Source organism: Sphaeramia orbicularis, chromosome 7 (genome assembly GCF_902148855.1).
Source record: "Sphaeramia orbicularis chromosome 7, fSphaOr1.1, whole genome shotgun sequence".
NCBI lineage: Eukaryota > Metazoa > Chordata > Actinopteri > Kurtiformes > Apogonidae > Sphaeramia > Sphaeramia orbicularis.
Window position 1 is genome coordinate 1,747,269 of NC_043963.1, and position 27,833 is coordinate 1,775,101.

Genomic DNA, 27,833 nt, shown 5'->3' on the forward strand with positions numbered 1-27,833 from the left:
CGAACAGAAACGATACAGAAACTAGCATGTGTACGAACAGAAACATGTAAAACTAACACATGTACGAACAGAAACACGTAAAACTAACGCGTGTACGAACAGAAACACATGAACACAGAAACAAACCTGTTGGAGCCCATCTCAGGTTCTGTGATTCAGACGATGGGAACATTTTAATTTATATTGCTAAATCAAGACGCTTGAAATCATTTTTTCTCGGAATCAACACATGACCCTTTGCTAAGTCCCGCCCCCTTGGTTACTGTTGCTGTGTCTGTCAAGCTGTCACATTCGACATGTCAATCAAAGCGGTCCGAGACACTGACATGCATTTCTGAAACCAAAAGGACCGACTTCTGTTCTCGATCGTCATTGAATCACCAACGAGCCACAGATGAGGACCCATGTTGTCCACCTTGTTACCATGGTAACGAAGGTCTGAGCTGTGACTGGTCAGTCGGCGGTCGGTCAGTTTTTTATCGCTCTGTCTCTACAGTCGACTGTGGACGGAGTTTGTCATGTGGTCGTTCATGTGTGTCCTTCTGATGGACCATGGGATGGAACTGTCCCCGAGGATGGGTCTGTATGGACCTGCAGAGTCCACTTAAGGGTCTGCCTGAGGGTCTGCCTGAGGGTCTGCCTGAGGGTCTGCCTGAGGGTCCGCCTGAGGGTCCGCCTGAGGGTCTGCCTGAGGGTCTGCCTGAGGGTCCGCCTGAGGGTCCGCCTGAGGGTCCACTTTGATCCACCTGAGGGTTCACCCGATCCGCCTTGGTCCACCTGGCCCACCTTGGTCCACCTGAGGGTGTCAGACCTCATGAACACTCTGACTTCTGGACCAACAGTAGGTCTGTTTTTCATGACCAGTCTCTGAAAGTCAAGGTTCTGCTGGTCCGTCTTTATCAGACCTTTGGTGTTTGTGGTCCAGGAAAGATCCTCAATTATAAGAACCCCTGTAGAGGGGGGCGGGATCCACCCTGGTCCCCCTGAAGTTGATGAGGACCTCCTTGTCTAACAGGTTGTCTCCTCCTGAGACGAGGCCTATCACTGTGGTGTCATCTGCGAACTTGAAGATGGTCTTTATGGGGTGGGAGGGGCCACAGTCATGGGTGTGGAGAACTCCGCACAGCCTTGGGAGGGGGTGTGTCCTTAAATCCCGCCCCCTGCGCCCGGTTACCATCGCTAACATAGGATTGGACAATGGCAGTAAGTGGGAGGGTCTTAGAAAAGGGTCTGTTTTCTAGATGTTTGGTTTTTTTTCATGATGTCGTCGTCTTTCCGTGTCCTCGTCCGTCTCATCTGGTGGTTTTTCTCAGACTGGATCCGTTTGGGTTTTTAATCAAACACGTGACGCACATCAACAAAATAGTTTATTCCAGAAAAACCACGTCATCATTAACATTCAGGAGAAAAAACCTGAAACTCTCAAACCTCTTTGGGCTCAAACCTCTTTTCATATATTCAATGAAAACATCCTGTTTCTTCAACGTCCTTTGAATTTCAATGGTTTTAATGTTTATTTGAACTTTTGTCGGTTGTTGAACTGTTTTGGTTTCATCTTCATTTATGTATTTAATTAATAGTTTTATCACTGCATGAACATTGTTTTTGTAACGGAGTTGATTTTTTTTTCGTACTTTATTCATCTGTGATTCATGTTTGATTGTTGTTTTTAAGTTCATTTATTATTGATTTCACTGATTTGTTCATTTCAGTTTTTTTATTGAAGCTCTTTGTCAATAGCATCGCATTATTGACAATAAAGGAAAACTTCTGCACAACCTTTGTTTCATTTGTTTCTTTGCTGAAATAAAAATAAAACAGGTCATTAATGTTCAGATTAATTATGAGGTGAATTTATAGAAACGCGAACTTGACGTATTTGAACCAGAGATGGAATAATCATCAGAATTTAAATTCACCAATGACGAAACAATCTGAGACACTTGAAATCAATCAAATTTTATTTATATAGCGCCAAATCCTAACAAAAGTTATCTCATGACACTTTACATATGGAGTCGGTTGAATCCAGACTCTGATCAGCTGATTAGTGTGGACATTTATATTCATTTTATCTTGGTTTAGTTTTTTTTTTTTTTTGTTTTTTTTTGTTTTTTCTGGTCGTGGTTTTGTTTCCTTCATCTTCAACATCATCTTTGTCATTTGTATCATCATCTGGTTCGTCATCCTCTCCATCGTCTTCATCGTCTTCCTCTTATTCATTGTCTTCTGGTTTGTCATCTTCATCTCTGTCCTCGTCTTGTTCTTCTTTGATCGTCTTTTTTTGGTTTCTCAGACGTCCTTCCATAAGAGTTTTCATGAAGTAAAACAACCAGAACAAAACCAACTTCGACTGTAACGACATGTTTCGTGTATTTGTGTTGGAGTAGGAGCAGACGAGGAGGCTGAAGTCGCAATATCGCAACAAGCAACATAAGTGACTGAAACAGACTTTTGAAAAGTTGAAATCAAAATTTAACAAATAAACAAAACCACTCCGGTGCCTATAGGGTTAACAGTGTTTGTGAAAACCCTTCCTGTGGTCCACACACTGCTGACAGACAGGGACAGACCAGCCCAGGGGGGACATGGTGGTCAGGGTCCCACTCTAATCCCCCATCAGGCCCTGGGGCCCAGGAGCTGTCCAGTGCTGAACCCTCAGACCACATCCAGGCTGCTGTGGTGCAGACTGTTAACCCTTTAAAGGTGGGGTTGGAGGTCCTGGAAAAACAGTTAAAGCAGCTACATTTTCAAAATGCACATTTCAGAAGTCCAAACCCCTTTCTTCAGACTTCCCCCCGAAGCCACGCCTCCAGAGTACCAGAACGTGCAATGCTTGTTCCCAACAGCCCCAGTTCATACCTATCTGACGAACATTACATTTTCTAGTGATTTATGTTAGTGACTAAACAGTTTACCGATTAACTTTACATCCTAATACAGCTAATATAACTAATATAGCTAATATAGTTAATATAACTATAGCTAATATAACTAATATAGCTAATATAACTAGAGCTAATATAAGTAATATATCCAAGCTCTGGCTCTGTCTTCGTTTCCTGTACCAGTTGCTCCAAACCTCTGAGAATGCACGATTCATGCTTGTAGAGGGGTATGAAAAGAGGGGGGAGGGACAAATGTCAGTGGAGTTTGACAGACATATTGGCATTCAATCATTTCAATGGGTCGGTTAAATGATTAGAAGTTTTTTTTTTTCAGTCCTGTCCATTCCACAGGTGACTAAATGTTTTATTTTTGTGTTAGAGCATTTAATTATTTAGTTGTAATCGGGGTGTGGAAAACATCTCCTCCCCCACCTTTAAGCACCAAAGTTGCAATATTGCGACAAGCAACATGAATGAAACAGGTTTTGGAAATGTTGATATCCAAATTGAATATTAAAAACCCAAACTCTGTCACCTAAAGGCTTCAAATACATGCTCTGTGTTTACTTTCAGTTTTTCTTCACTGTGGATTTAATCCGACTGAGCAGCTGTTTTTTATTTTAACACTCGTCAGTGTGTTTCCCAGACTCGGCAGATTTTCCTGCAGACATAGGAGTGAATGTAAAACCCATGAATCACGATGTTCGGAGTTTGAATCCAGAGCAGCTGCATGGTTTGCGCCATTATCGTACAGTTCGTATGTTTGGTGTAAAAGTCAACCTGAAGAGTCGACTCATGGACGTCGAATCTGAGCAAATGAAGCTGCGTTGAGTCTGAAACGGGACACTTTGAACAATTAAAATGGACCAGGAGTTTAGGACTGAAGTGGACGCAAACAGAAGCCTTATTCTGTTCATCACATATTTGTCTTTATTTCAAATAAAACCATTTTTTGGGTTTTTGTTTGTTTTTTTCATTTTGCTATAGTTTTATGTTGTTCATTATTTACAATGTTTTCACCTTGTGTTTTTTGCATTGTTTTGGTCTTGTTGCCCCCCCCCCCCCCAAAAGGGGAGGGAAGGGGTCTTGTTTTTGGTTCGGTTTCTTTGTTTGTTTGTTTGTTTACACTTTAGCAGCAAATCTATTGGTTGAATTCAGACCTAATTAGGTTTATAAATGATCACTAATCCAGAATAGATGTGATTACATTTGGGGAAAAGTAGGTCAAAGTTCACATTTTTTATGAATTTTTTTAATCTTCTGTTTCCATTTACGTATAATGGGCAACATTTCAAATGTCTGTAAAACGTCCATTTTGTTTCCAGCTACAGTACGTGCGAGAGGCGGGGTTTGTTGTGCCTGGCACCACTGGTTCCATTTTCTGTGTTTTCTTCTTGTGTTGTTTTTTGTATCTTTTTAATATAGTTATGTTTAGTTTATGTCTCCACTGGACAGATTTTACAGATGATACAGTTCAGAAACTAAGGTGAAAATGGTGGTTTTTGACAGTTTTCAGTCCAACATGGAGGACATGTAGCTCTGCACACACACACACACACACACACACACACTGATGTTACCATGAACAGTTCACCTCACTTCATTTATTTATCAGTTTATTTGATATTTTTATGTATTATTTTAGGTTGTTTGAGACATGACACCTGAATTAAGGGTGGAGGTGGGTGTGCATCAGGGATCAGCTCTGAGCCCCTTTTAGTTTCCACTGGGAGGGACTGGCTGACAGTAGTAGTAGTAGTAGTAGTAGTAGTAGTAGTAGTAGTAGTAGTAGTAGTAGTAGTAGTAGTAGTAGTAGTAGTAGTAGTAGGGGGTAGAGGTTTATTGGACCAGAACCCAGTAGTTTATTGGACTGAACCTGCTGTGTCTGTCGTCCTGCAGAGGGAGCTGTTCGACATGGAGCCGTGGGAACGGCCCAGAGAAGAGTTCAAACTCACCAGGAAGTTGGGGGAGGGGCACTTCGGTGAGGTGTGGGAGGCGGCGTGGACGACCGAGAACCGCAAAGTGGCCATTAAGATGCTGAAACAAGGTACGAACAAACAACACACAACTCATACACACAATACAACATAATTTACACAACATTAAAATGACAAAACCAGTAGCAGAGCAGTGGTAGACTGACCTAGAACCTGCCTCAGCACCACATGGAAGCTCCTATCAGGCATCATAGAACTACAGAGAAGAACTACCGAGAACAACTACTGAGAACTACAGAGAAGAGTGAAGACCTGGACAAATGAGGACCTACAGACAGACAATATACATGTTCATGTACATGGAACTGTTCTAACCCAAAGACATTTGATAAACTTCTCCTCCTCCTCCTCCTCTTCCTCCTCCTCCTCTTCCTCTTCCTCCTCCTCCTCCTCCTCCTTCAGAGGACACGAAGCAGGATGAGTTTGTGAAGGAGGTCCAGGCTCTGAAGAACCTCCATCATCCAAAGCTGATTCAGCTCTTGGCCATGTGTTCTAGAGGAGAACCTGTTTACATCGTCACCGAGCTCATGAGCAAAGGCAGCCTCAAGTCCTACCTGTCATGTGAGTGTGAGTGTGAGTGTGAGTGTGAGTGTGAGTGTGAGTGTGTGTGTGTGTGTGCATGTGTATTTCTGTGTGTGTGTTAAATCCACAGGTTGTGCTGTTTTCATTGCTTTTTGTTTTTGCAGTTTTTTCTAATGTGTCTTTTCTTTTCTTACCTTTTTTGGTCATTTTTCTTCTTGTTTAGTCTTTTCTGAATACTGTAAAACCACAAATATTAGACAGATTATATATTAGACTCACAGATTATATATTTATACATATATTAGTCTCAGATTATATGTTCATATATATATATATATATATATATATATATATATATATTAGACTCATATACGAGGGCTGTTCAATAAGTTCATGGCCTCACCCAGAAATACTGGTTGTTATAATACAGGATGTTACATTCTTTCGTGATGGGATAGTGATGCTTGAACATCGATGGACCAAGTGCATTGCTGTAAATGGAGATTATGTTGAAAAATAAAATATAAATTATCAGTCTGTGTTGTTCTGTTCTGGGTGAGGCCATGAACTTATTGAACAGCCCTTGTATGTATGTGTGTATATATATATGTATATATATATATATATATATATATATATTAAACTGAGGTCAGACCCTCTGCTCTGACGTTTCCTGTGTTTGGTCTCTGGTGTTTTGTGCTTTTTTGTTTTGGTCAAAGCCATGGTTGTTTGAGTAACTTCCTGTTGTGGTGTTGGTTGTAGCGGCTGAGGCCCAGGTGCTGACGTCGGCCCATCTCATCTACATGGGCAGTCAGGTGGCCGAGGGCATGGCCTACCTGGAGGACCGCAACATCGTCCACAGAGACCTGGCCGCCAGAAATATCCTGGTGGGAGACGACCTGGTGTGTAAGGTGGCCGACTTCGGACTGGCCCGGATCATCAAGGTCAGGACCGGGCGCCTCATTGGTCCCGCCCAGTTTTTTACCAGTTTGCACTAGTTTGTACCAGTTTTTTACCAGTTTGTACCAGTTTTTTTTACCAGTTTTGCACCAGTTTTTTTTACCAGTTTGTACCAGTTTTTACCAGTTTTGCACCAGTTTGTACCAGGTTTTTTTTACCAGTTTGTACCAGTTTTTTTTACCAGTTTGTACCAGTTTTTTTTTTACCAGTTTGTACCAGTTTTTTTTACCAGTTTTTTTTTACCAGTTTGTACCAGTTTTTACCAGTTTTGTACCAGTTTTTTTTACCAGTTTGTACCAGTTTGTACCAGTTTTGCACCAGTTTGTACCAGGTTTTTTTTTTTACCAGTTTGTACCAGTTTTTTTTTACCAGTTTGTACCAGTTTTTTTTTACCAGTTTGTACCAGTTTTTTCTTACCAGTTTTTTTTACCAGTTTGTACCAGTTTTTACCAGTTTTGTACCAGTTTTTTTTACCAGTTTGTACCAGTTTGTACCAGTTTTGCACCAGTTTGTACCAGGTTTTTTTTTACCAGTTTGTACCAGTTTTTTTTACCAGTTTGTACCAGTTTTTTTTTACCAGTTTGTACCAGTTTTTTTTTACCAGTTTTTTTTACCAGTTTTGTACCAGTTTTTTTACCAGTTTGTACCAGTTTTTACCAGTTTTGTACCAGTTTTTTTACCAGTTTGTACCAGTTTTTACCAGTTTTGCACCAGTTTGTACCAGTTTTTTACTAGTTTGTACCAGTTTTGTACCAGTTTTGTACCAGTTTTTTTTACCAGTTTGTACCAGTTTGTACCAGTTTTGCACCAGTTTGTACCAGTTTTTACCAGTTTGTACCAGTTTTTCACCAGTTTGTACCAGTTTCCTGATGCCTGACTCTCTTGAACGTCTTTGGGACCAGCTTGGTGTGTTGTCCCTGTACATGTCAGCTGAAGCTCCTCCCCTTGTTTCGCTCGTTTCAGGACAGCGTCTACACCGCCAGTCGAAACACAAAGATCCCGGTGCGATGGACGGCGCCGGAGGCCGCCCTCTACCAGCGCTTCTCCGTCAAATCAGACGTGTGGTCGTTCGGCGTGTTGTTGTATGAGATGATGTCCAGAGGAAAGATGCCGTATGAAGGTAGGTGTGATCCGGCTGGAACCGACCCGGTCCAGTTGACCTTCAGAACCACAGACTGCACCCGGGTCTGTGTGTCTGCTTTTGTATGTTTGTATCTGTTTTTGTAGTTGTGTCTGTACTGTGTTTCCTCTGTGTACATTAATGACTCTGCCTGAGGGGATTAATAAAGTTCTACCTAATCTAGTCTAGTCTAGTCTAATGTGGTCTAGTCTGTCCACGTGTCTGTACTGAGGTCCCCCTCTGTCCTGTTTCAGGTAAAAGTAATAAGGAGGTGTTGGACCTGCTGTCCTCTGGGTTCCGTCTGCCGTGTCCCACCCGCTGTCCTCCAAACATCTACCGCATCATGATGGAGTGTTGGACAGCCGAGCCGTCCAAGAGACCGTCCTTCCACGCCCTCCACAGCCAGCTGGACGCCATCTACGCCAAGATCTACTACAAGACCATCGAGGTGTAGGAGGAGGAGGAGGGACACGTCCTCCTGTGAGTGGACGACAGGGTACATGGACTCAAAAACACTGAACTGTCAAAGCACAGACCAGAAGAAGAAGAGACTCAAAGGACCAGTTCTTCTCAGACTGTGGAGAAAACCTCCAGCAGATCAGTGAAAGGGTTCAACCCGTCCGCCTCAGTCGGCCTCGGTGCGTCGGCGGGCCGCAGTTCCTTTTCTACTCGTCTGTGTTCTTTCTACATAGGAGTATTTTATTACCGCTGGACACTCTGGGCCGTGTCCATCTGCACTCTTTTACAACCACAGGTTCAGGAATTCAACCCGGTGACTGCGAAGGGGGCGCTAGCAATGAGCTTATGTGCAATAATCAAGAAGTGTCGTCACGGTAACGTCCACATGGTCCAACCGCCGCCGCCCACATTAAGCTATGAACATATTCTACTTCTGACGGTCACTGTAACCCTTGAACAGCAGCTGCAGGTTTACAGGAACCAGGTGATTAACGAACATGGAAATGAAACGTGAGTGTAATGTGTGTGTCTGACACAACAGCCTGTGACTGTGGCTGAGTATGAGCAAGAATCTGGAGATACGATACAAATCACAATACTAGGATCAGGATACAATGTATGATGATATATCATGATACTGTTAAAAAGGCATTTTTTTTTGTTTGTTCTTTTTTTTTAATGATTATTTCCTTAAAGAATTGAATTACACCAGAAATCTGCACAAATACTAAACACATTTTTATTTTTATCGTAACAGGATCTAATGTTCTATCACAAAATGTTCAAACTGTGTTCAAACTGAAATCATATTTCACAGACATTACAGTTTCAGATCCTGTTCAAATGTTCAGATTCTGTTAGTTTAAAACTAACATCAGAACAGGATTTGAGTTCAATCCCAACAAAGGAACTACCATCTGCCTCTCAGACAGTAAAAAGTGCTTTTAGGATGGATCAAATAAACATTATTTAATAAAACAGTGTTAAATAATAATAAATAAAATATAAACAATAAAGAAAACCAAAAAACAAAAATGAACCTCCACAATATCTGCATTTGAATAAATACCTAAAACTATCGATATAGTACTTTTTAATATCGATACAGCATTGTGAAATGAAATATCGTGATTAATTGCAGAACTGATATTTTCTAACAGCCCTACCTTTAACGAAGGAAAAGCAGAGATCGAACCAGAACCACGTCCATAATTAGCACTGTAAGTGTCAAATCATCATTTTGTGTAAAGGTTGAGGAAAGCTTTGAGAAACCAGGTCAGTTATTTGAATAAGGTGGAAACGAAAAGAAAAATGATACAAAATATGCAAAACACGCAACAAGACAAAAGCAACGCAACGAGACGAAAATGACGCAACTAATTAAAAAAAAAAGATGCAAAAGACGAGGGATGTAACGATATGAACATTTCATATCACAGTTACTGTGACCAAAATTATCACAGTTATCATTATTATCGCGATATTATTGAAATTGTGCTCAAAATGTTCAAAAAGTACTAATACACACACTGAATAATTTAACCAAGTTGTATTTTGGAAAAAATAAATAAAATAATTGGCACAATGTCCCTTCTGTGTCAGAAACATTCCAATATTAACCCTTAGTGGTCTGAGTCTATTCTGTCTGTTTTTCAGTCCTTCTGATTTGGCCTTTATATACTATAGAAACAAATGTTTACTATCCCCATGTGTGGGATCTGTTTTTTCAGCACAACTTCATCTATCTCATCTGTCTATTATTTTTTCACTTTAACCTACTATAAAAACACAAAAGGACAAAAAACACAAAAAATATATGAAATCCGATTTGAAAAATGTATATAATTTAATGCATAAATAACACACAGATGCTTAACTAACCTTTTCGAAGACTTTAAAAGTGAATATTGGTTCCAAATATTAGGGATAGAAAATTCAAATTGTAATAAATTAAAACTATACTCAAATATTTGACATAAAAGCAGATCTTTACATAGGAGTTTTCTCCAGAAAAGTGCGGTAATCAAACGGTTATCATGATTAGAATTTAAACAGTAATACTAACCGTCTGCGATTTTGCCGCAGTTTATCATCATACCAGTAATCGTTACATCCCTACAAAAGACACAAAAAATGACCAAACATGAGCAACAAAAGTGATGCAACGAAGTGTAAAAGATGCAAAACATACAAGATGAACATTATAGAAAAGATGCAACAAAACAAAAGATTCAAGAAGACAAAAACCAAAGTAGTTTGATGCTTATTGTGTTGGTTGTGTTTGTGTCGGTAACTGTTGCCAGGCTCCGGTCGTACTCAGATGAAAACCACACCAGTCATGTGGTTCAGAGTTCGGCTGTTTGATGATGTGGCTTTAGTTGTGACGGTCTGAAGGACAGGCCTTATTCAGTCCTTCTGTCCTCTAGAAAAGGCCCCGGGCCCAGTCCAGTGCCTTGGTGTACGCCGCAGACTGACCCTGGATCGGCCGTAGCTACACCGCTGGTCCGATCTACGCCACATTATTCTACGATACGACACAAACGTGAGGGAAGCAGCTGTGGTGTTTGTGTGACGTTCGTAGAAGGCGACGCCACGTTCAGGAAACTGGAGCCATAATCAGGGTCGGTTTGTCTGGACTCGAAGATTCAACAATAAACTATTTTAACTATTGTTTGGAAACGTGTCCGAGTGTTTGATTTACAGCCACAGTGTGTGAACAATCCAGGTCTGACGGTAGGAAGAACGGCTCCTACCCAGAGTGGTAGAAAACACAGTTACCACACTTCCATAGACTCCTGTTGTAAAAAAAAATATACGACCAAATATGGACCTCCTTCCAGGTTCAGGAGGCGGGGCCAATAGTTCTAAACATGGAGTGTAACAGTGTCTGAACCCATTGATTTGTATTTGTGCTGATCGACCAACTCCAGCTCTAAGTTGATCAGATATGGTCATCTTTCCGCTGATCCAGTGTATTTCCTGTAGGGGAGACCGGGGACAATTGTAACACGGGTCAGTTGTAACACTTGCAATTGCTCCAATCAGGAACAAGTTAGGACTCCCCTAATTCACTCTGCACATGCTCAGTTTAGTCTTTAGTCCACATGGGAAGATGTAGTGTCTAAAACAGGGGTCTGAAACTCAGATCCTCGAGGGCCGGTATCCTGCATGTTTTAGATGTTTCCCTCCTCCAGTCCACCTGACGGTCGTTATCAGGCTTCTGCAGAGCTGGATAATAGGCTTATCATTTGAACCAGGTGTGTTGGAAGAGGGATACATCCAAAACATGCAGGATACCGGCCCTCGTGGATCTGAGTTTGAGACCCCTGGTCTAAAATGTTACAAGCGTTCAAAGGAGTGTATTTATCATTCCATCACAGACAGAGGACCTGGATTAGCCAGAGCAATAGAGAATAAATAACTAAGAAATAAATGAATACATTAAAATTAACTAAAATCCAAGGCTAATTTAAAAAATAAAATAAAATATAAATCTAAAATTTAACTTTAAAATACCTACATAAAATAATGGCACATTTCCAACCCACTCCAAGATAAAATTCAATTGTTTTTCCAGGACTTCAGGACCATGGGAATCCTGCAACTGTTTTTTTTTTTTAGTTTTAACATGCCTAGTTCTTGGAAGAGAAAGACTAGGGAGGTCCCTCTGAACATCCACCGCTGTAAAGGTCCACAGAATGTAAGGCATGTCACTGTACACAGATTCTGCAGAGGGAGGAAGAAGTTAGAAGATCAAATGAACTTCCATGAGTAGGTTCAACTCTGCAACAAAGGTGTTCAGTGATGAACCAGACCAGATTTAGACAGAGGATCTGAGGTTCTGCTGATCCAGACTATGGACTGAGTCCCACAGATAAACACAGAAGAACTGAGGAGACGTCAGACTGAATTTAGGAAAGTTAGACCAGTGGAAACACATAAAATATATATTGAATAGGGACATTTTAAACGTTTTTTTATATGTTTAACATCAGAGGTGAGAGAACTTGCATCAGTTTGCAGAAAAATCTGTCTGTAAACCTCCAAAGTCCTGGGATGAGACTCCAGCTGCTGGTCCAGACTGGTTTCATGAACCCAAACCCAACTGGTCCCATTAGTCCGTCCATATGTGAAGTCAGTGTCATGGTCCAGATTTTCTGATGTTACATTTTAACCCACGGTGTGTTCATCTGACCCAGACTGTGGGCTCAGATGACCCTTTCACTCCTTGTGTTTGACATGAACTCCTGCATTTTCTGTTTGTGTTGCACAGACGTTTTCCAGGTCATTTATCTGCAGTTTGAAGACACCGGGTTAAAAGAGCTCGAAGTTAGAGACAGAAAAATGTTACAAGTGTCCCCGGTTTCCCCTATTAGTGACATTTTTGTCTTAAATTCGGTTTTCTTTGGTCTGTGTTTGTGTTTGGATCCATTTCCATCTGATCCAACAGTTCTGTTGGACCTTCAGCTGTGGTCCTGGTCCTGGTCCTGGTCCTGGTCCGACCCAGCTGATGCTGACCAATGATAGGGCATGTGGGTGTGGTTTACAGCTGAATGTGGGCGTGGTTTAGGTCTCTGTGGGCCTGTGGTGGGTTCTGTCTTCTGTTTCTAGTTCTGTTCATTCTTTTACGTCTTTAATAAACACTGATTTATTCACTGAAGGTCAAAGGTTTAAATCCACAGGAGACACAAAGACCAGGACCCCCTGTCCCACCAGGACCCCTGTCCCACCAGGATCCCCTGTCCCACCAGGACCCCCTGTCCCACCAGGACCCTGAGCCTTAGTTTGGGAAACTCTGTCCTAGCTGTCTGTTTTTATTTCTCTCTCTCTCTCTCTCTCTCTCTCTCTCTCTCTCTCTCTCTTTCTGTCTGTCTGTCCTTCCTTCCTCTGGTGACGTCAGTCAGATGTGGGCGGGCTTCATGTCCCTCGTGCCATCAGGAAGTGGTTTTTCTTCAGTCCTGGTCCAGGACGCACCGGCTGCGGGTCTGCGCGTTCCGGTCGCTCCTTCGCACCTGTGGGACAGGTGAGCCGGGGGCGCGCACGGGCATCTATGGGCGGCTGTCTGCGCAGAGCGTGCCCGTGCGTGGAGGCTCTGAGTCTGCGGATAAGAGGAGACAAACCCGGGGGGGATGGGGGGGGCGGACCGGAGGAGACCCCGGAGCACGGCCCGGACCCGGTCAAGGACCCGGTCAGACCCGCGGAGGGCGGCTCCATCTACACGGCCCTGTGGCCCTTCGAGGCCCGGCACCGGGAGGAGCTGTCCTTCCAGGAGGGGGACCTGTTCCGGGTGGTCAGCCGGACCGGGGACTGGTGGACCGCCCGGAGGATCGACCAGAACGGATGCGTCCTGGACACCGGGATAGTCCCCTACAACTACCTGGAGAGGGCCGAGTCCGTCCGGATCCAGCCGTGAGTCCCAGACCTGGACCCAGACCCGGACCCAGACGCAGAACCAGTCCCAGACTCAGACCCAGACTCAGACCCAGAACCAGTCCCAGACCCAGACTCAGACCCAGAACCAGTCCCAGACCCGCACAGTCCAGAACAGGAGGTCCGGCGCAGGCTGGACCTCAGTCCGCTTAAACCAACATAAGTCCAGAACCAAAGGGAATATATGGAGCAGGGGGTCCACCAAGACCACATCAGACCAGGTCCATATCTAGAACTACTAGACTTAGACTAGTCTAATCTGGACCAGATAATCTCAAAGACTCTTTACAACATACGGTCTGATCTGATCTAACCTGGACCAGACCTAAAACCACTGGACTTAGACTGGGCAGACCTGGACCAGATCTAAAACCACTGGACTTGGACTGGTCAGACCTGGACCAGGTTGTCCCACAGACTCCAGGTGTTTAAAGCAGTTTTGGTGAAAATGAAGTGAAAGTTGTTTTTTCATTCATAGTATAAAGGGTTAAAACATCAGATACTGGTTTTAAAGAGTCTAGTCTGGTCCAGGTCTGAGTCTATTGGGTATCAACCTGGTCTAAGTCTACAGGTTGTGGACCTGGTCCAGGGTTCTGGGTGGGTTCTGGGTGGTGGTTGTGGACCTGGTCCAGGGTTCTGGGTGGGTTCTGGGTGGTGGTTGTGGACCTGGTCCAGGGTTCTGGGTGGTGCTTCTGTATGTGGTCCCAGAACCGGTTCAGTCTGATTCCGTTTCCATGACGTCATCTTTAAAGTATGAAACTCAGGGTCGACTGGTTTCATCTGTTCATGCGGTTCCATCTGAACTGGAACCAACCCCGGTCTGAGTGGAACCGGTTTAATGCTGAACCCTGTTCTTTATCAGGGGACGTGGTTTTACCAGGTCTACAGTAAAAACATGTAACAGTAACAGACACGAGTAGAAAAGGCTTCAGTCACAAAGTCTGACATTCAACTGTCAGCTGTTGGTCCGTCACTCATGAACACCCACTTCCTGTTTAGTGGGTTTGTGTCTGTGTTTTTGTCTGTGTTTGTGTCTGTGTTTTTGTCTGTGTTTGTGTCTGTGTTTGTGTCTGTGTTTGTGTCTGTGTCTGTGTTTGTGTCTGTGTTTGTGTCTGTGTCTGTGTTTGTGTCTGTGTTTGTGTCTGTGTTTGTGTCTGTGTTTGTGTCTGTGTTTGTCTGTCTGTGTCTGTGTCTGTTTGTGTCTGTGTTTGTGTCTGTGTTTGTGTCTGTCTGTGTCTGTTTGTGTCTGTGTTTGTGTCTGTGTTTGTGTCTGTGTTTGTGTCTGTGTTTGTGTCTGTGTTTGTGTTTGTGTCTGTGTCTGTGTTTGTGTCTGTGTTTGTGTCTGTGTTTGTGTCTGTGTCTGTGTTTGTGTCTGTGTCTGTGTTTGTGTCTGTGTCTGTGTTTGTGTTTGTGTCTGTGTTTGTGTCTGTCTGTGTCTGTTTGTGTCTGTGTTTGTGTCTGTGTTTGTGTCTGTCTGTGTCTGTGTTTGTGTCTGTCTGTGTCTGTGTTTGTGTCTGTGTTTGTGTCTGTGTTTGTGTCTGTCTGTGTTTGTGTCTGTGTCTGTTTGTGTCTGTGTTTGTGTCTGTGTTTGTGTCTGTCTGTGTTTGTGTCTGTGTCTGTGTTTGTGTCTGTGTTTGTGTCTGTGTCTGTGTTTGTGTCTGTGTTTGTGTCTGTGTTTGTGTCTGTCTGTGTCTGTTTGTGTCTGTGTTTGTGTCTGTGTTTGTGTCTGTGTCTGTGTTTGTGTCTGTGTTTGTGTCTGTGTTTGTGTCTGTGTTTGTGTTTGTGTCTGTGTTTGTGTCTGTGTTTGTGTCTGTGTTTGTGTCTGTGTTTGTGTCTGTGTCTGTGTTTGTGTCTGTCTGTGTCTGTTTGTGTCTGTGTTTGTGTCTGTGTCTGTGTTTGTGTCTGTCTGTGTCTGTGTTTGTGTTTGTGTCTGTGTTTGTGTCTGTGTTTGTGTCTGTGTTTGTGTCTGTGTTTGTGTTTGTGTCTGTGTCTGTGTCTGTGTTTGTGTTTGTGTCTGTGTTTGTGTCTGTGTTTGTGTCTGTGTTTGTGTTTGTGTCTGTGTTTGTGTCTGTGTTTGTGTTTGTGTCTGTGTTTGTGTCTGTGTCTGTGTTTGTGTCTGTGTTTGTGTTTGTTTCTGTGTCTGTGTTTGTGTCTGTGTCTGTGTTTGTGTCTGTGTTTGTGTCTGTGTCTGTGTTTGTGTCTGTGTTTGTTTCTGTGTCTGTGTTTGTGTCTGTGTCTGTGTTTGTGTCTGTGTTTGTGTCTGTGTCTGTGTTTGTGTCTGTGTTTGTGTCTGTGTTTGTTTCTGTGTCTGTGTTTGTGTCTGTGTCTGTGTCTGTGTTTGTGTCTGTGTCTGTGTCTGTGTTTGTGTCTGTGTTTGTGTTTGTTTCTGTGTCTGTGTCTGTGTTTGTGTCTGTGTTTGTGTCTGTGTTTGTGTCTGTGTTTGTGTCTGTGTTTGTGTTTGTTTCTGTGTCTGTGTTTGTGTCTGTGTTTGTGTCTGTGTTTGTGTTTGTTTCTGTGTTTGTGTCTGTGTCTGTGTTTGTGTCTGTGTTTGTGTTTGTGTCTGTGTCTGTGTTTGTGTCTGTGTCTGTGTCTGTGTTTGTGTCTGTGTTTGTGTCTGTGTTGCATCACTGGCCGTTCAGGTGGTGGTTCCCTCATGTCGACATCCTCTCATGTTCTCTGTATCTGCTCACTGACGACCATCAGCAACACGGATTTAACCACATTTACAGATTTACTACGGAACTAATGAACATGTGCTAACGTGTGTGTGTGTGTGTGTGTGTGTGAAATCTAGAGTTCTGCGTCTGGGCTTGAACGTCTGTAGGTGACTGTGGTGGCGGCAGGTGCAGGTTTATTTAACAGCAGGTTTGGTGTGTCTTCGTTGGTTTGCTAGTTTGGAGCTGGACGTACAGTCCTACTGGAGCGTGTGGAATCAGATGTAGATGAACCAAACAAACACTGAAAGGACGTAGAAGCCTGGTGTGGGGTCACTGAAGGAGTCCAGAATGTGGACCCTCCTAAACCTGGTCCTCCAGTCACACATGGTATCTAGGACTTCAGACCACATCTGAACCCCAGCAGGTCCAGCTGTAGGGGGGACTGTCCGCTGGACAGACCCAGATTCAGACTAAGGTCAGCTGTCCAGGACTTGGCTGGTTGCAGGTGTTGTGTGACTCCTCCTGGTGGCTGGTTCCAGATCTGCTCAGACCTCCAACAGGTCCAGAAGGACCAGGCTGGACAGGACCCATGTTTGAACGGTTAAAAGTTCACCTGAGGGTGTAGAGTGTGTTCTCTGCGTCTCCTGTCGTGGTTTCTTCATCTCCTTCTTGGACGATAACTCCTTCCATGTGTGGACTTCCTCTGACCCCTGTTCAGTGCAGACCCAGTTTGGACCCGTTCACCTGGTTTAGCTTTGATCCATCACTTTGTGTTCAGTTTCTCCTCCCAGCACACTTTCTATATTTTCCAAGAATAATTTAAAGTTAGTTTGTGTTCGTCCTTTTAGGAACATGTTCAGAGTTTTATCCTTTAATATCCTTAAAGAACCCAAACCCACCCTAGACCTGAGTAAAACCAGATCCATGTCCAGATCTACAGGAGCTTCATTCACCATCAGATGAATCTTTGACCTTTGACCCTGACAGTCACCTGGGTGTTTAACGGTCCGTCTTGGTCCTGGTTTTGTCTGGTCCAGGTGGTTTTTCGGGACCATGAACCGCTTCGAGGCTCAGAGTCACCTTCTGTCTCCAGGAAACAACCACGGAGCGTTCCTCATCCGACACAGCGAGAGGGACGACGTGGGATACGTCCTGTCAGGTGACGTTTGGTTTTATTTACGAACATGAACAGAAGGATCAGCCTTTAGGAGCACACAGACCCACCAAGCAGTCTAGTCCAGTCCACCAAAAGACCACATCAGCTGGTCTGAGGATGAGGACGTTCTTTACCTGGTACAACTGGATATTTAAATCCTGGATCTTTAAACCCTTACATTAAATCCTGGATATTTAAATCCTTACATTAAATCTTGGATATTTAAATCCTTATATTAAATCCTGGATATTTAAATCCTGGATATTTAAATCCTTACATTAAATCCTGGATATTTAAATCCTTATATTAAATCCTGGATATATAAATCCTTACATTAAATCCTGGATATTTAAATCCTTATATTAAATCCTTGATATTTAAATCCTTACATTAAATCCTGGATATTTAAATCCTTACATTAAATCCTGGATATTTAAATCCTTATATTAAATCCTTGATATTTAAATCCTTACATTAAATCCTTGATATTTAAATCCTTACATTAAATCCTGGATATTTAAATCCTTATATTAAATCCTTGATATTTAAATCCTTACATTAAATCCTGGATATTTAAATCCTTACATTAAATCCTGGATATTTAAATCCTTACATTAAATCCTGGATATTTAAATCCTTACATTAAATCCTGGATATTTAATCCTTACATTAAATCCTGGATATTTAAATCCTTATATTAAATCCTGGATATTTAAATCCTTTGCTGTTTTCTACCCTCTTGTATCTGCTGGTATAAACCACAGACTCTGAACATCCTAAACATCAGATACAGACTGTGTTTGATAAAAGTCCTGTTGTTGTGAAATAACTGGATTTAACTCGACGGCCGTCGTTCTATGTTTGACACACACAACATTAAGCCGACGCCCTCTGAGGCGTGAACCAACCAAATGTCAGCGTTTGTTTACTGTGTTTTCAACGGCAGCAGAGCACGAAAAGACCAAAACATGGAGTTATCCTCCAGCCGTCAGACTGTCTGTATCTGTAATCTGTATCTGTAATCTGTAATCTGTATCTGACTATATGACATTCATTAGTTTTATTCATTTAGTTTTTTCCACTTCCCTTTTATAATATAGATCCACGTAAATACATCATAGAGTTAGGGTCCAGACCTGGGTTATTATCATTAACGAAAACTAACAAAATGACGAAAACTAGAATTGTAAAAACATTTTCGTTAACTGAAATAAATAAAAACTAGAATTAAAAGAAAAAATGATAACTAACTGAAACTGTATTGTGTGTTTACAAAACTAACTAAAACAGATAAAAAATTATGGATAAAATTCCCTTCGTTTTCATCTTTGTCAACATCGGATTGATACGAAAGCGACTTATTTTGCTCTAGCAATTTTATCTAGCGTCACCATACGACACTTTTTGCTCCGTCACTTGTGTTCACTTGTGGTTTCCAGTCGTCTTCTGGTCCCCACTCTACCTGGAAACATGGAGACTAAAGCAACAGAGTCCTGTCTGGGATTGATTTGAATAGGAGCACAGAGAAGAAGAGAAAAGAGACCACTGAACTACAACTGAACTACAACTAAACTACAACTGAACTACAACTAAGCATTTAGAAAAAAAATGAAAACTAATAAAAACTATCAAACCTGCTCTAAAAACAAATTAAAACGAACTGACTTAGAGAAAAAAAATTCAAAACTAAATAAAACTAAACTGGAATGAAAAATCCAAAACTATTAGAACCTTGGTCCAGACCTGGGTTAGGGTCTAGACCTGGGTTAGGGTCCAGACCTGGGTTAGACTCTGTGTTCTTCTCCTTATTATTACAGAAGTGAATGGTTTGTGTTTTGGGCTCAGACGTGTTTCCTCTTTCACTTCCTGTCGTCATCGTGGTTGAATTCTGTGTCGTACTGAACCCTGACCCTGAACGGTCTTTCACTGGACTTTGTTCTGGGTTCGTGTTCCTTGTTTCCGCAGTGAGGTCCAACGCTCAGGTCAAACATTTTAAGGTTCCTCAGATGGACGACGGCAGCTTCCGCATCGAAGCGGCCGGCGCCGGCTTCAGCTCTCTGATGGACCTGGTGGAACATTACAGATCCAACAGCCTGTGCGGGATCGGACGGCTGGGGAACCCCTGCAAGAGGGTACGTGGACCCGGCTCTAATCCACCAGACCACCTTCATGTTCAGGCATCAACCAACACATAAACCCTTCAAAGTGGATTCAGACTCACTCAGATTAGTACTGAAGTGTTCAGTGTTCTGACTAAGGGTTCTATCTCAGTGTTCTACCTCAGTGTTGTACCTCTGGGTTCTACCTCTGGGTTCTACTTCAGGGTCTGTGCTCTACTTATTTTTCTTCTTCCATCTGACATTAGAACCCCAGTACATGAGGTTCTATGTAGTAACACTTGAAAACATCTGTTTAATGTTTTAACCTCGGACGCTCCTTCAGTAGAACATCTACTTTTGAGGAAGATCTGGTCCAGAAGGTTCAGAAAAACTCGACAGAACTTAAACGTGACAAATAGACGAATAAAAACAGAACTGAGAAACAGACAGAAACGTTCATGAGACCAAACCATCCAGTTCTAGACCACAGTGAAGGTTCTACCAGGTTCTGTAGAAATCCACAGAACTTTACATAGAAACTGTAACGGCTACTGTTAGAGTCAAAAACAGCCCACAGTGGCCTCCATGAGTCCTGATTCATGGGGGTCCACATGGGGAACCCCATGGGGGTCCCCATGGGGGTCCCCATGGGGGTCTGGGTTTGGTCTGTGAAGCAGGTCCACTTCCAGGTTCATATAAAACACTGTTGGATTCAAACACTGATCAGCTGAGACTGTATCTGAGATTCCAGCGTCTGAGATCACCATGTGATGCTGGTCTGTTTGTCGTTAAACCACCTGCAGATAATCCTTGAATCAGCATAAATTTAATCATAGAAATGTAAGAAAATACAACAGATGTGACGTGGTACGACCCAAACTCCTGAACGGTTGGGATTCGGACTCTTGAATCTCATAAACCAGTGTTTATTTACAACAGAAACTAAGAAACTTGACGGTTTTGAGAAAATAAACTCAGGTCATTTTGAAGTTGAAGGCAGATACTGGTCTGCGTTAACATGAGTCCTAAAGTCTGGACCCAATTAGACCACGTGGACTATAGAGTTCACATCAGACCAGAACTGGAACCTGTCCAGAGTCAAAAACAGCAGACACTGATCTGACACAGAACCAGGTTCTTCATCTTAACGTTGTCCAGTTCATTTATTCATAAAAGTTCTTATAACGATGATCGAACAGCGTTTGAAGTTCTTTTCACACGATCACACGTTTTCAAAACAACAAACAAACAAACGGTGAAACCCAAACTGTTGCAGCTTCAGTGTTTCTGTAAAACCATTAATGAACAGGAAGCGTTTCTTACATTCGACTCCAAACAAACGCAGTAAATGTGAAGTTTTTATTGAACAATAGACAGAATGTGGATGTTTGTGCAGAACAGGAAGTGAAACAACCACCGCAACCGGGAACTTCCTGTCTGTGGAATCTCCATGGAAACGGGTGAACACAAATACCTTTAAACCATTTAGCGCAACATCATGTTTCAACACGACAGAAAAAAAAACAGAGAAACCAAACTGAACCGTGAAGATCTGCAAAGAACAAAGAGGAAAAGGAGCGTGTTCCGCACGACAGCTTTAACCCTTTCATTCCATCGAGCCCCAGTTTTATTTTCAACAGGTTCTACTTTAAAACTTTTGTCCATTTATTCATGTCGTTCCCTGGAAAAGGTTCCATTCACCACAGCTGAGTCTGCGTTCATTTTACAAAATTAATGAACAAGAAAACGTAAAGATAAAGGACTACGGCCTGTCAGGGGTCAGGAGGTCACATGACAGGTCACATGACTGGTCCATTCCATCAGTAGTTCTGTTCCTTTTGTTCAGATGAACCCAGTTGAACAAACATCATCAGTGTTTTCCCATAAAATTATGAAATTAATAAGTTGTGAAATTGTTCCTGTGAAGTCCACTGTCTGTTTAAAAACCTCCAGAAGGGTTACAGGAAAAGTGTTTGGCCCAGTTTGGCCCAGTTTGGTCCAGTTTGGATCAATTTGGCCCAGTTTGGCCCAGTTTGGCTCAGTTTGGATTGGTTTAGTCCCCTGACTCTAAAGCCTCCTCTGAGGTTCTTTGTACAAATGTAAACCTTTAAAGGGCTGTGGTTGAGCAGACGCAGAACTGATGCAGTGAATGTTCTGGAGTCGAACACCATAAATGAATAAAAACCAGTTTGAGGTGAACGTCAGCTGATCAGTTCAGGTGGTTTTCTGCAGATACTTATGAAGTCACTGTGGTCAAATCCAGGTCTGAACCTTTAACTGAGTCTGAACGTCTTCGGTTCTTCAGTTCTAAGCTTTAGAACGTGGTCAAGAAAACATGGAGAGGACTGAGGTGGAAGGAACCGGTTCAGATCAGACCAGGTCCTGTCAGGTGGGCTCAGATAAAGACTGGAGCCCTTCTGTTGGTCTAGAGGGTTCTGTTGTTCTAGATGATTCTGTTGATCTAGAGCAGGGCTGTCAAACTCAGATCCTTGAGGGCCGGTATCCTGCATGTTTTAGATGTTTCCCTCTTCCAGTCCACCTGAAGGTCATTATCAGGCTTCTGCAGAGCTGGACGATAGGCTGATCATTTGAATCAGGTGTGTTGGAAGAGGGACACGTCTGAAACATGCAGGATACCGGCCCTCGAGGATCTGAGTTTGACAGCCCTGGTCTAGAGGGTTCTGTTGGTCTAGATGGTTCTGTTGGTCTAGATAGTTCTGTTGGTCTAGATAGTTCTGTTCTAGATGGTTCTGTTGGGTCTGAATCCTCTGTCTCTGATGTTCTCTGCCTGTGATGTTCTCTAGTTCTGATGTTCTCTGGTTCTGATGTTCTCTGGTTCTGATGTTCTGTGGTTCTGATATTCTCTGGTTCTGATGTTCTCTGGTTCTGATGTTCTCTGGTTCTGATGTTCTCTGGTTCTGATATTCTCTGGTTCTGATGTTCTCTGGTTCTGATGTTCTCTGATGTTCTCTGTCTCTGATGTTCTCTGATGTTTTCTGATGTTCTGTGGTTCTGATGTTCTGGTTCTGATATTCTCTGGTTCTGATGTTCTCTGGTTCTGATGTTCTCTAGTTCTGATGTTCTCTGGTTCTGATGTTCTGTGGTTCTGATGTTCTCTGGTTCTGATATTCTCTGGTTCTGATGTTCTCTGGTTCTGATATTCTCTGGTTCTGATGTTCTCTGGTTCTGATGTTCTCTGGGTTCTGATGTTCTCTGGTTCTGATGTTCTCTGATGTTCTCTGTCTCTGATGTTCTCTGATGTTTTCTGATGTTCTGTGGTTCTGATGTTCTGGTTCTGCAGAAGAAGCCCAGCATGGCCGACCTGTCCCACTTCACTGTGGACGAGTGGGAGCTGCCGAAGGAGGAGTTCACCCTGGAGGAGGAGCTGGGCAGCGGGTACTTCGCAGACGTCTACAGAGGGCGATGGAAAAACCACATCAACGTCGCCATCAAGATCATCAAGAGCGGTCGGTTCCACCTGCAGGTTATCTAGAACCGACAGCCAATAATGAATATGACATCACAACTGTAGTTGATCAACGACAAACAAACATAGAAACAAAAACAATGGACCGTCAATAATAATGAAATGATCAAAGTTCGACAAAAGTGTAAAAAGAAAATAATAATAAAGAAAAATAAAGAAATAGAAACGATTGTACGTGTAAATATAATAAATATACGACTAATGATAATAACAATAATATTAATAATGACTGAATTATTATTATTGAAAAAAGAAAATGTTGAAACTGAAAAAAAGGTTTAATGGAAAAAAAACAAAACCAGCTTTAGTTTGAGTTCATATCAAACCACAGAGGAGACGAGGAGGTGACAGAAGAGGAGGTCAAAGAGGAGGAGGAGGTGACAGAAGAGGAGGTCAAAGAGGTGGAGGAGGTGACAGAGGAGGAGGTCAAAGAGGAGGAGGAGGTGACAGAAGAGGAGGTCAAAGAGGAGGAGGAAGTGACAGAAGAGGAGGTCAAAGAGGAGGAGGAGGTGACAGAAGAGGAGGTCAAAGAGGTGGAGGAGGTGACAGAGGAGGAGGTCAAAGAGGAGGAGGAGAGGAGGAGGTCAAAGAGGAGGAGGAGGTGACAGAGGAGGAGGTCAAAGAAGAGGAGGAGGTGACAGAGGAGGAGGTCAAAGAGGAGGAGGAGGTGACAGAGGAGGAGGTCAAAGAGGAGGAGGAGGTGACAGAGGAGGAGGTCAAAGAGGAGGAGGAGGTGACAGAGGAGGAGGTCAAAGAGGAGGAGGAGGTGACAGAAGAGGAGGTCAAAGAGGAGGAGGAGGAGGTGACAGAAGAGGAGGTCAAAGAAGAGGAGGAGGTCAAAGAGGAGGAGAAGGTGACAGAGGAGGAGGTCAAAGAGGAGGAGGAGGTGACAGAAGAGGAGGTCAAAGAGGAGGAGGAGGTCGAAGAGGAGGAGGAGGTGACAGAAGAGGAGGTCAAAGAGGAGGAGGAGGTGACAGAGGAGGAGGTCAAAGAGGAGGAGGAGGTGACAGAAGAGGAGGTCAAAGAGGAGGAGGAGGTCGAAGAGGAGGAGGAGGTGACAGAAGAGGAGGTCAAAGAGGAGGAGGAGGTGACAGAAGGGGAGGTCAAAGAAGAGGAGGAGGTGACAGAGGAGGAGGTCAAAGAGGAGGAGGAGGTGACAGAAGAGGAGGTCAAAGAGGAGGAGGAGGTGACAGAGGAGGAGGTCAAAGAGGAGGAGGAGGTGACAGAAGAGGAGGTCAAAGAGGAGGAGGAGGTCAAAGAGGAGGAGGAGGTGACAGAAGAGGAGGTCAAAGAGGAGGAGGAGGTCGAAGAGGAGGAGGAGGTGACAGAAGAGGAGGTCAAAGAGGAGGAGGAGGTGACAGAAGGGGAGGTCAAAGAAGAGGAGGAGGTGACAGAGGAGGAGGTCAAAGAGGAGGAGGAGGTGACAGAAGAGGAGGTCAAAGAGGAGGAGGAGGTGACAGAGGAGGAGGTCAAAGAGGAGGAGGAGGTGACAGAAGAGGAGGTCAAAGAGGAGGAGGAGGTCAAAGAGGAGGAGGAGGTGACAGAGGAGGAGGTCAAAGAGGAGGAGGAGGTCAAAGAGGAGGAGGAGGTGACAGAAGAGGAGGTCAAAGAGGAGGAGGAGGTCGAAGAGGAGGAGGAGGTGACAGAAGAGGAGGTCAAAGAGGAGGAGGAGGTGACAGACGACACATGAAGGTGAAGAGGATCGACGTGAAACCTGAGCTTTTATTTCTTTGTTGTGAAAGTGGAGGTGGGCGTGGCTTAAACCGGTAACGCAACAGGAACGTCACGTTTCTAGAACTAGAGTCGACAAGAAGCAACACAAACAGAGGAGGAAGAGGAGGAAGAGGAGGAGGAAGAAGGAAAGGAAGAAGAGGAGGAGGAGGAGGAGGAGGAGGAGGAGGAGGAGGAGTCGTTATTCTTCATTGATGTTGCTCTAATCCCTTTTATTTCATTCATTTTGTGCATAAATGTCTGCACTGAAGTCAATCTAGGTTCACGTTCTAATAACAGCTGAATCAGGTTCATGTTCTAATAACAGTTGAATCAGGTTCACGTTCTAATAACAGTTGAATCAGGTTCACGTTCTAATAACAGTTGAATCAGGTTCATGTTCTAATAACAGTTGAATCAGGTTCACGTTCTAATAACAGTTGAATCAGGTTCACGTTCTAATAACAGTTGAATCAGGTTCATGTTCTAATAACAGTTGAATCAGGTTCACGTTCTAATAACAGCTGAATCAGGTTCATGTTCTAATAACAGCTGAATCAGGTTCATGTTCTAATAACAGTTGAATCAGGTTCATGTTCTAATAACAGTTGAATCAGGTTCACGTTCTAATAACAGTTGAATCAGGTTCATGTTCTAATAACAGCTGAATCAGGTTCACGTTCTAATAACAGTTGAATCAGGTTCATGTTCTAATAACAGCTGAATCAGGTTCACGTTCTAATAACAGTTGAATCAGGTTCATGTTCTAATAACAGTTGAATCAGGTTCACGTTCTAATAACAGTTGAATCAGGTTCACATTCTAATAACAGTTGAATCAGGTTCACGTTCTAATAACAGTTGAATCAGGTTCATGTTCTAATAACAGTTGAATCAGGTTCACGTTCTAATAACAGTTGAATCAGGTTCACGTTCTAATAACAGTTGAATCAGGTTCACGTTCTAATAACAGTTGAATCAGGTTCATGTTCTAATAACAGCTGAATCAGGTTCACGTTCTAATAACAGTTGAATCAGGTTCATGTTCTAATAACAGTTGAATCAGGTTCATGTTCTAATAACAGTTGAATCAGGTTCATGTTCTAATAACAGTTGAATCAGGTTCACGTTCTAATAACAGTTGAATCAGGTTCATGTTCTAATAACAGTTGAATCAGGTTCATGTTCTAATAACAGTTGAATCAGGTTCCCCTTGTGTGTGTTTCAGTTCTTGTTTCCTCTGTTTCTTCCTCTTTTCAGCCTCTGTCCTTCTCTTCTTTCTAACTGTTTCTGTTTCTTCCTGTTTCAGACTCAGAGTTGAACCATCGTGAGTTTCAGCGGGAGGTTCAGATCCTCAAGAGTCTTCGCCATCGTCACCTCATCTCTCTGTTCGCCGTCTGCACGGCCTCGGCGCCCTATTACATCATCACTGAGCTGATGGACAAAGGCAGCATGTTGAACTTCCTACGAGGTCAGCTTCAGTCTGGAAGCACGGGGGGAGGGGTCAGGACCTGGAGGTCCAGGACCAAGACTTGGAGGTCCAGGACCAGGTCCTGGAGTTCCAGGTCTGGGTTCTGAAGTAGAGGACTGGGTCCTGGAGGTCCAGGTCTGGGTTCTGAAGTAGAGGACCGGGTCCTGGAGGTCCAGGTCTGGGTTCTGAAGTAGAGGACTGGGTCCTGGAGGTCTAGGGCTGGGTTCTGAAGGTCCAGGAGGTTTATCCGTCTCCTTCCATGTTTAACTCTTAACCCTCTGAGTTCAGTTCCTCAGGGTTTGGTCTGGGCTTAGTTTTCCATCCTCTGCTGGTCTCCGTCTCAGGTGCGGAGGGTCAGCGTCTGGACGTGGTGTCCCTGGTGGACATGGGTGCCCAGGTGGCTGATGGGATGTCGTATCTGGAGGAGAAGCACAGCATCCACAGAGACCTGGCAGCTCGGAACGTCCTGGTGGGAGAAGGATACGTCTGTAAGGTGGCCGACTTTGGACTGGCCCGGGTTATTAAGGTGAGGGGGGGTCATGTATCTGCTGTGTGTCATTGTGGGTTCTCTGGTTCTCATCCTCGGTTCCGTTGTTCTGTTGTTCTGCAGGAGCCGTTCTACGTCACTGAGGATAAGAAGATCCCGTATAAGTGGAGTGCCCCCGAGGCCATCAGCCACGGAAAGTTCTCCAACAAGTCCGACGTCTGGTCCTTCGGCATTCTGCTGTACGAGATCATCACATACGGAGGCGTTCCCTACCCAGGTCTGTTCATAGAACCCATACCCATACAGAACCCAAACAGAATAAACACAGGTAGTAGAACCCAGACAGAGTAAACATGATGATGATGATGATGATGATGATGATGATGATGATGATGGGGGTGTGGCTTTGTGTCCTGCATCAGCCTTCAGCAACCAGGAAGTGTACCAGCAGGTCACCAATGGATACCGCATGCCCCTCCCCCCCCGATGCCCCGCCTTCTTCTACGACATCATGTTGAAGTGCTGGAGCGCTGACCCCGCCCACAGGCCGGACTTCAGGACGCTCCGCCTCCAGCTGGACAGTAGCTCCTATGAACTGCAGTAACCATGGCAACTACTGGGGGCGCCACAGGGTCCGAGTCCTGAACCGGAACCAAAGGGTCCAGAACACCGGTAGCTGACGTTCAACTGAGACCAGGACCACCAGGTCAGACCTGTGGACCAGGACCTGGACCTGGATCTGTGGACCGGGACCCGGATCTGTAGATCAGGATCCTAATCTTTAAACCAGGACCTGGGTCTGTGAACTGGAACAGGACCCAGATCTGTGGATCTGGATCTGTGGACCAGCACCCAGATCTGTGGACCTGGACCTGGACCTGGGTCATATGTCACTGTTATACATGTTTTAAAACTAATCAATCAAACTTTATTTATATAGGACTGTTCATACAAACAGAGTGTAAGACAGGTCTGTGGTCCTCAGGTCTGTGGTCTTCAGGTCTGTGGTCCTCAGGTCTGTGGTCCTCAGGTCTGTGGTCTTCAGGTCTGTGGTCCTCAGGTCTGTGGTCTTCAGGTCTGTGGTCTTTAGGTCTGTGGTCCTCAGGTCTGTGGTCCTCAGGTCTGTGGTCTTCAGGTCTGTGGTCCTCTGGTCTGTGGTCCTCTGGTCTGTGGTCTTCAGGTCTGTGGTCCTCAGGTCTGTGGTCTTCAGGTCTGTGGTCCTCAGGTCTGTGGTCTTCAGGTCTGTGGTCTTTAGGTCTGTGGTCCTCAGGTCTGTGGTCCTCAGGTCTGTGGTCTTCAGGTCTGTGGTCCTCTGGTCTGTGGTCCTCTGGTCTGTGGTCTTCAGGTCTGTGGTCCTCAGGTCTGTGGTCCTCAGGTCTGTGGTCTTCAGG

At 43.9% G+C, this 27,833-nt stretch overlaps 2 protein-coding genes across 2 annotated transcripts in view; both read left to right on the forward strand.

Moving 5' to 3' along the window:
- LOC115422275 (tyrosine-protein kinase SRK3-like) overlaps positions 1-7,994 on the forward strand; it is a 22,297-nt gene extending 14,303 nt beyond the window's left edge. Inside the window, 5 exon segments of the mRNA XM_030138524.1 lie at positions 4,788-4,935; positions 5,288-5,446; positions 6,170-6,351; positions 7,331-7,487; positions 7,742-7,994. Of these exon segments, the coding sequence (XP_029994384.1) occupies positions 4,788-4,935; positions 5,288-5,446; positions 6,170-6,351; positions 7,331-7,487; positions 7,742-7,941 (846 nt within the window). The 3' untranslated portion in view covers positions 7,942-7,994.
- A 4,924-nt stretch (positions 7,995-12,918) lies between these two features.
- On the forward strand, positions 12,919-27,479 carry LOC115422250 (protein-tyrosine kinase 6-like). The gene is made up of 8 exons (XM_030138465.1): positions 12,919-13,355; positions 17,071-17,192; positions 19,155-19,321; positions 22,590-22,755; positions 25,794-25,955; positions 26,300-26,481; positions 26,566-26,719; positions 26,865-27,479. Exons 1-8 carry the CDS (start codon positions 12,997-12,999, stop codon positions 27,044-27,046), a joined length of 1,494 nt encoding a protein of 497 aa, XP_029994325.1. The 5' UTR covers positions 12,919-12,996; the 3' UTR covers positions 27,047-27,479.
- Positions 27,480-27,833: the final 354 nt, after the last annotated feature.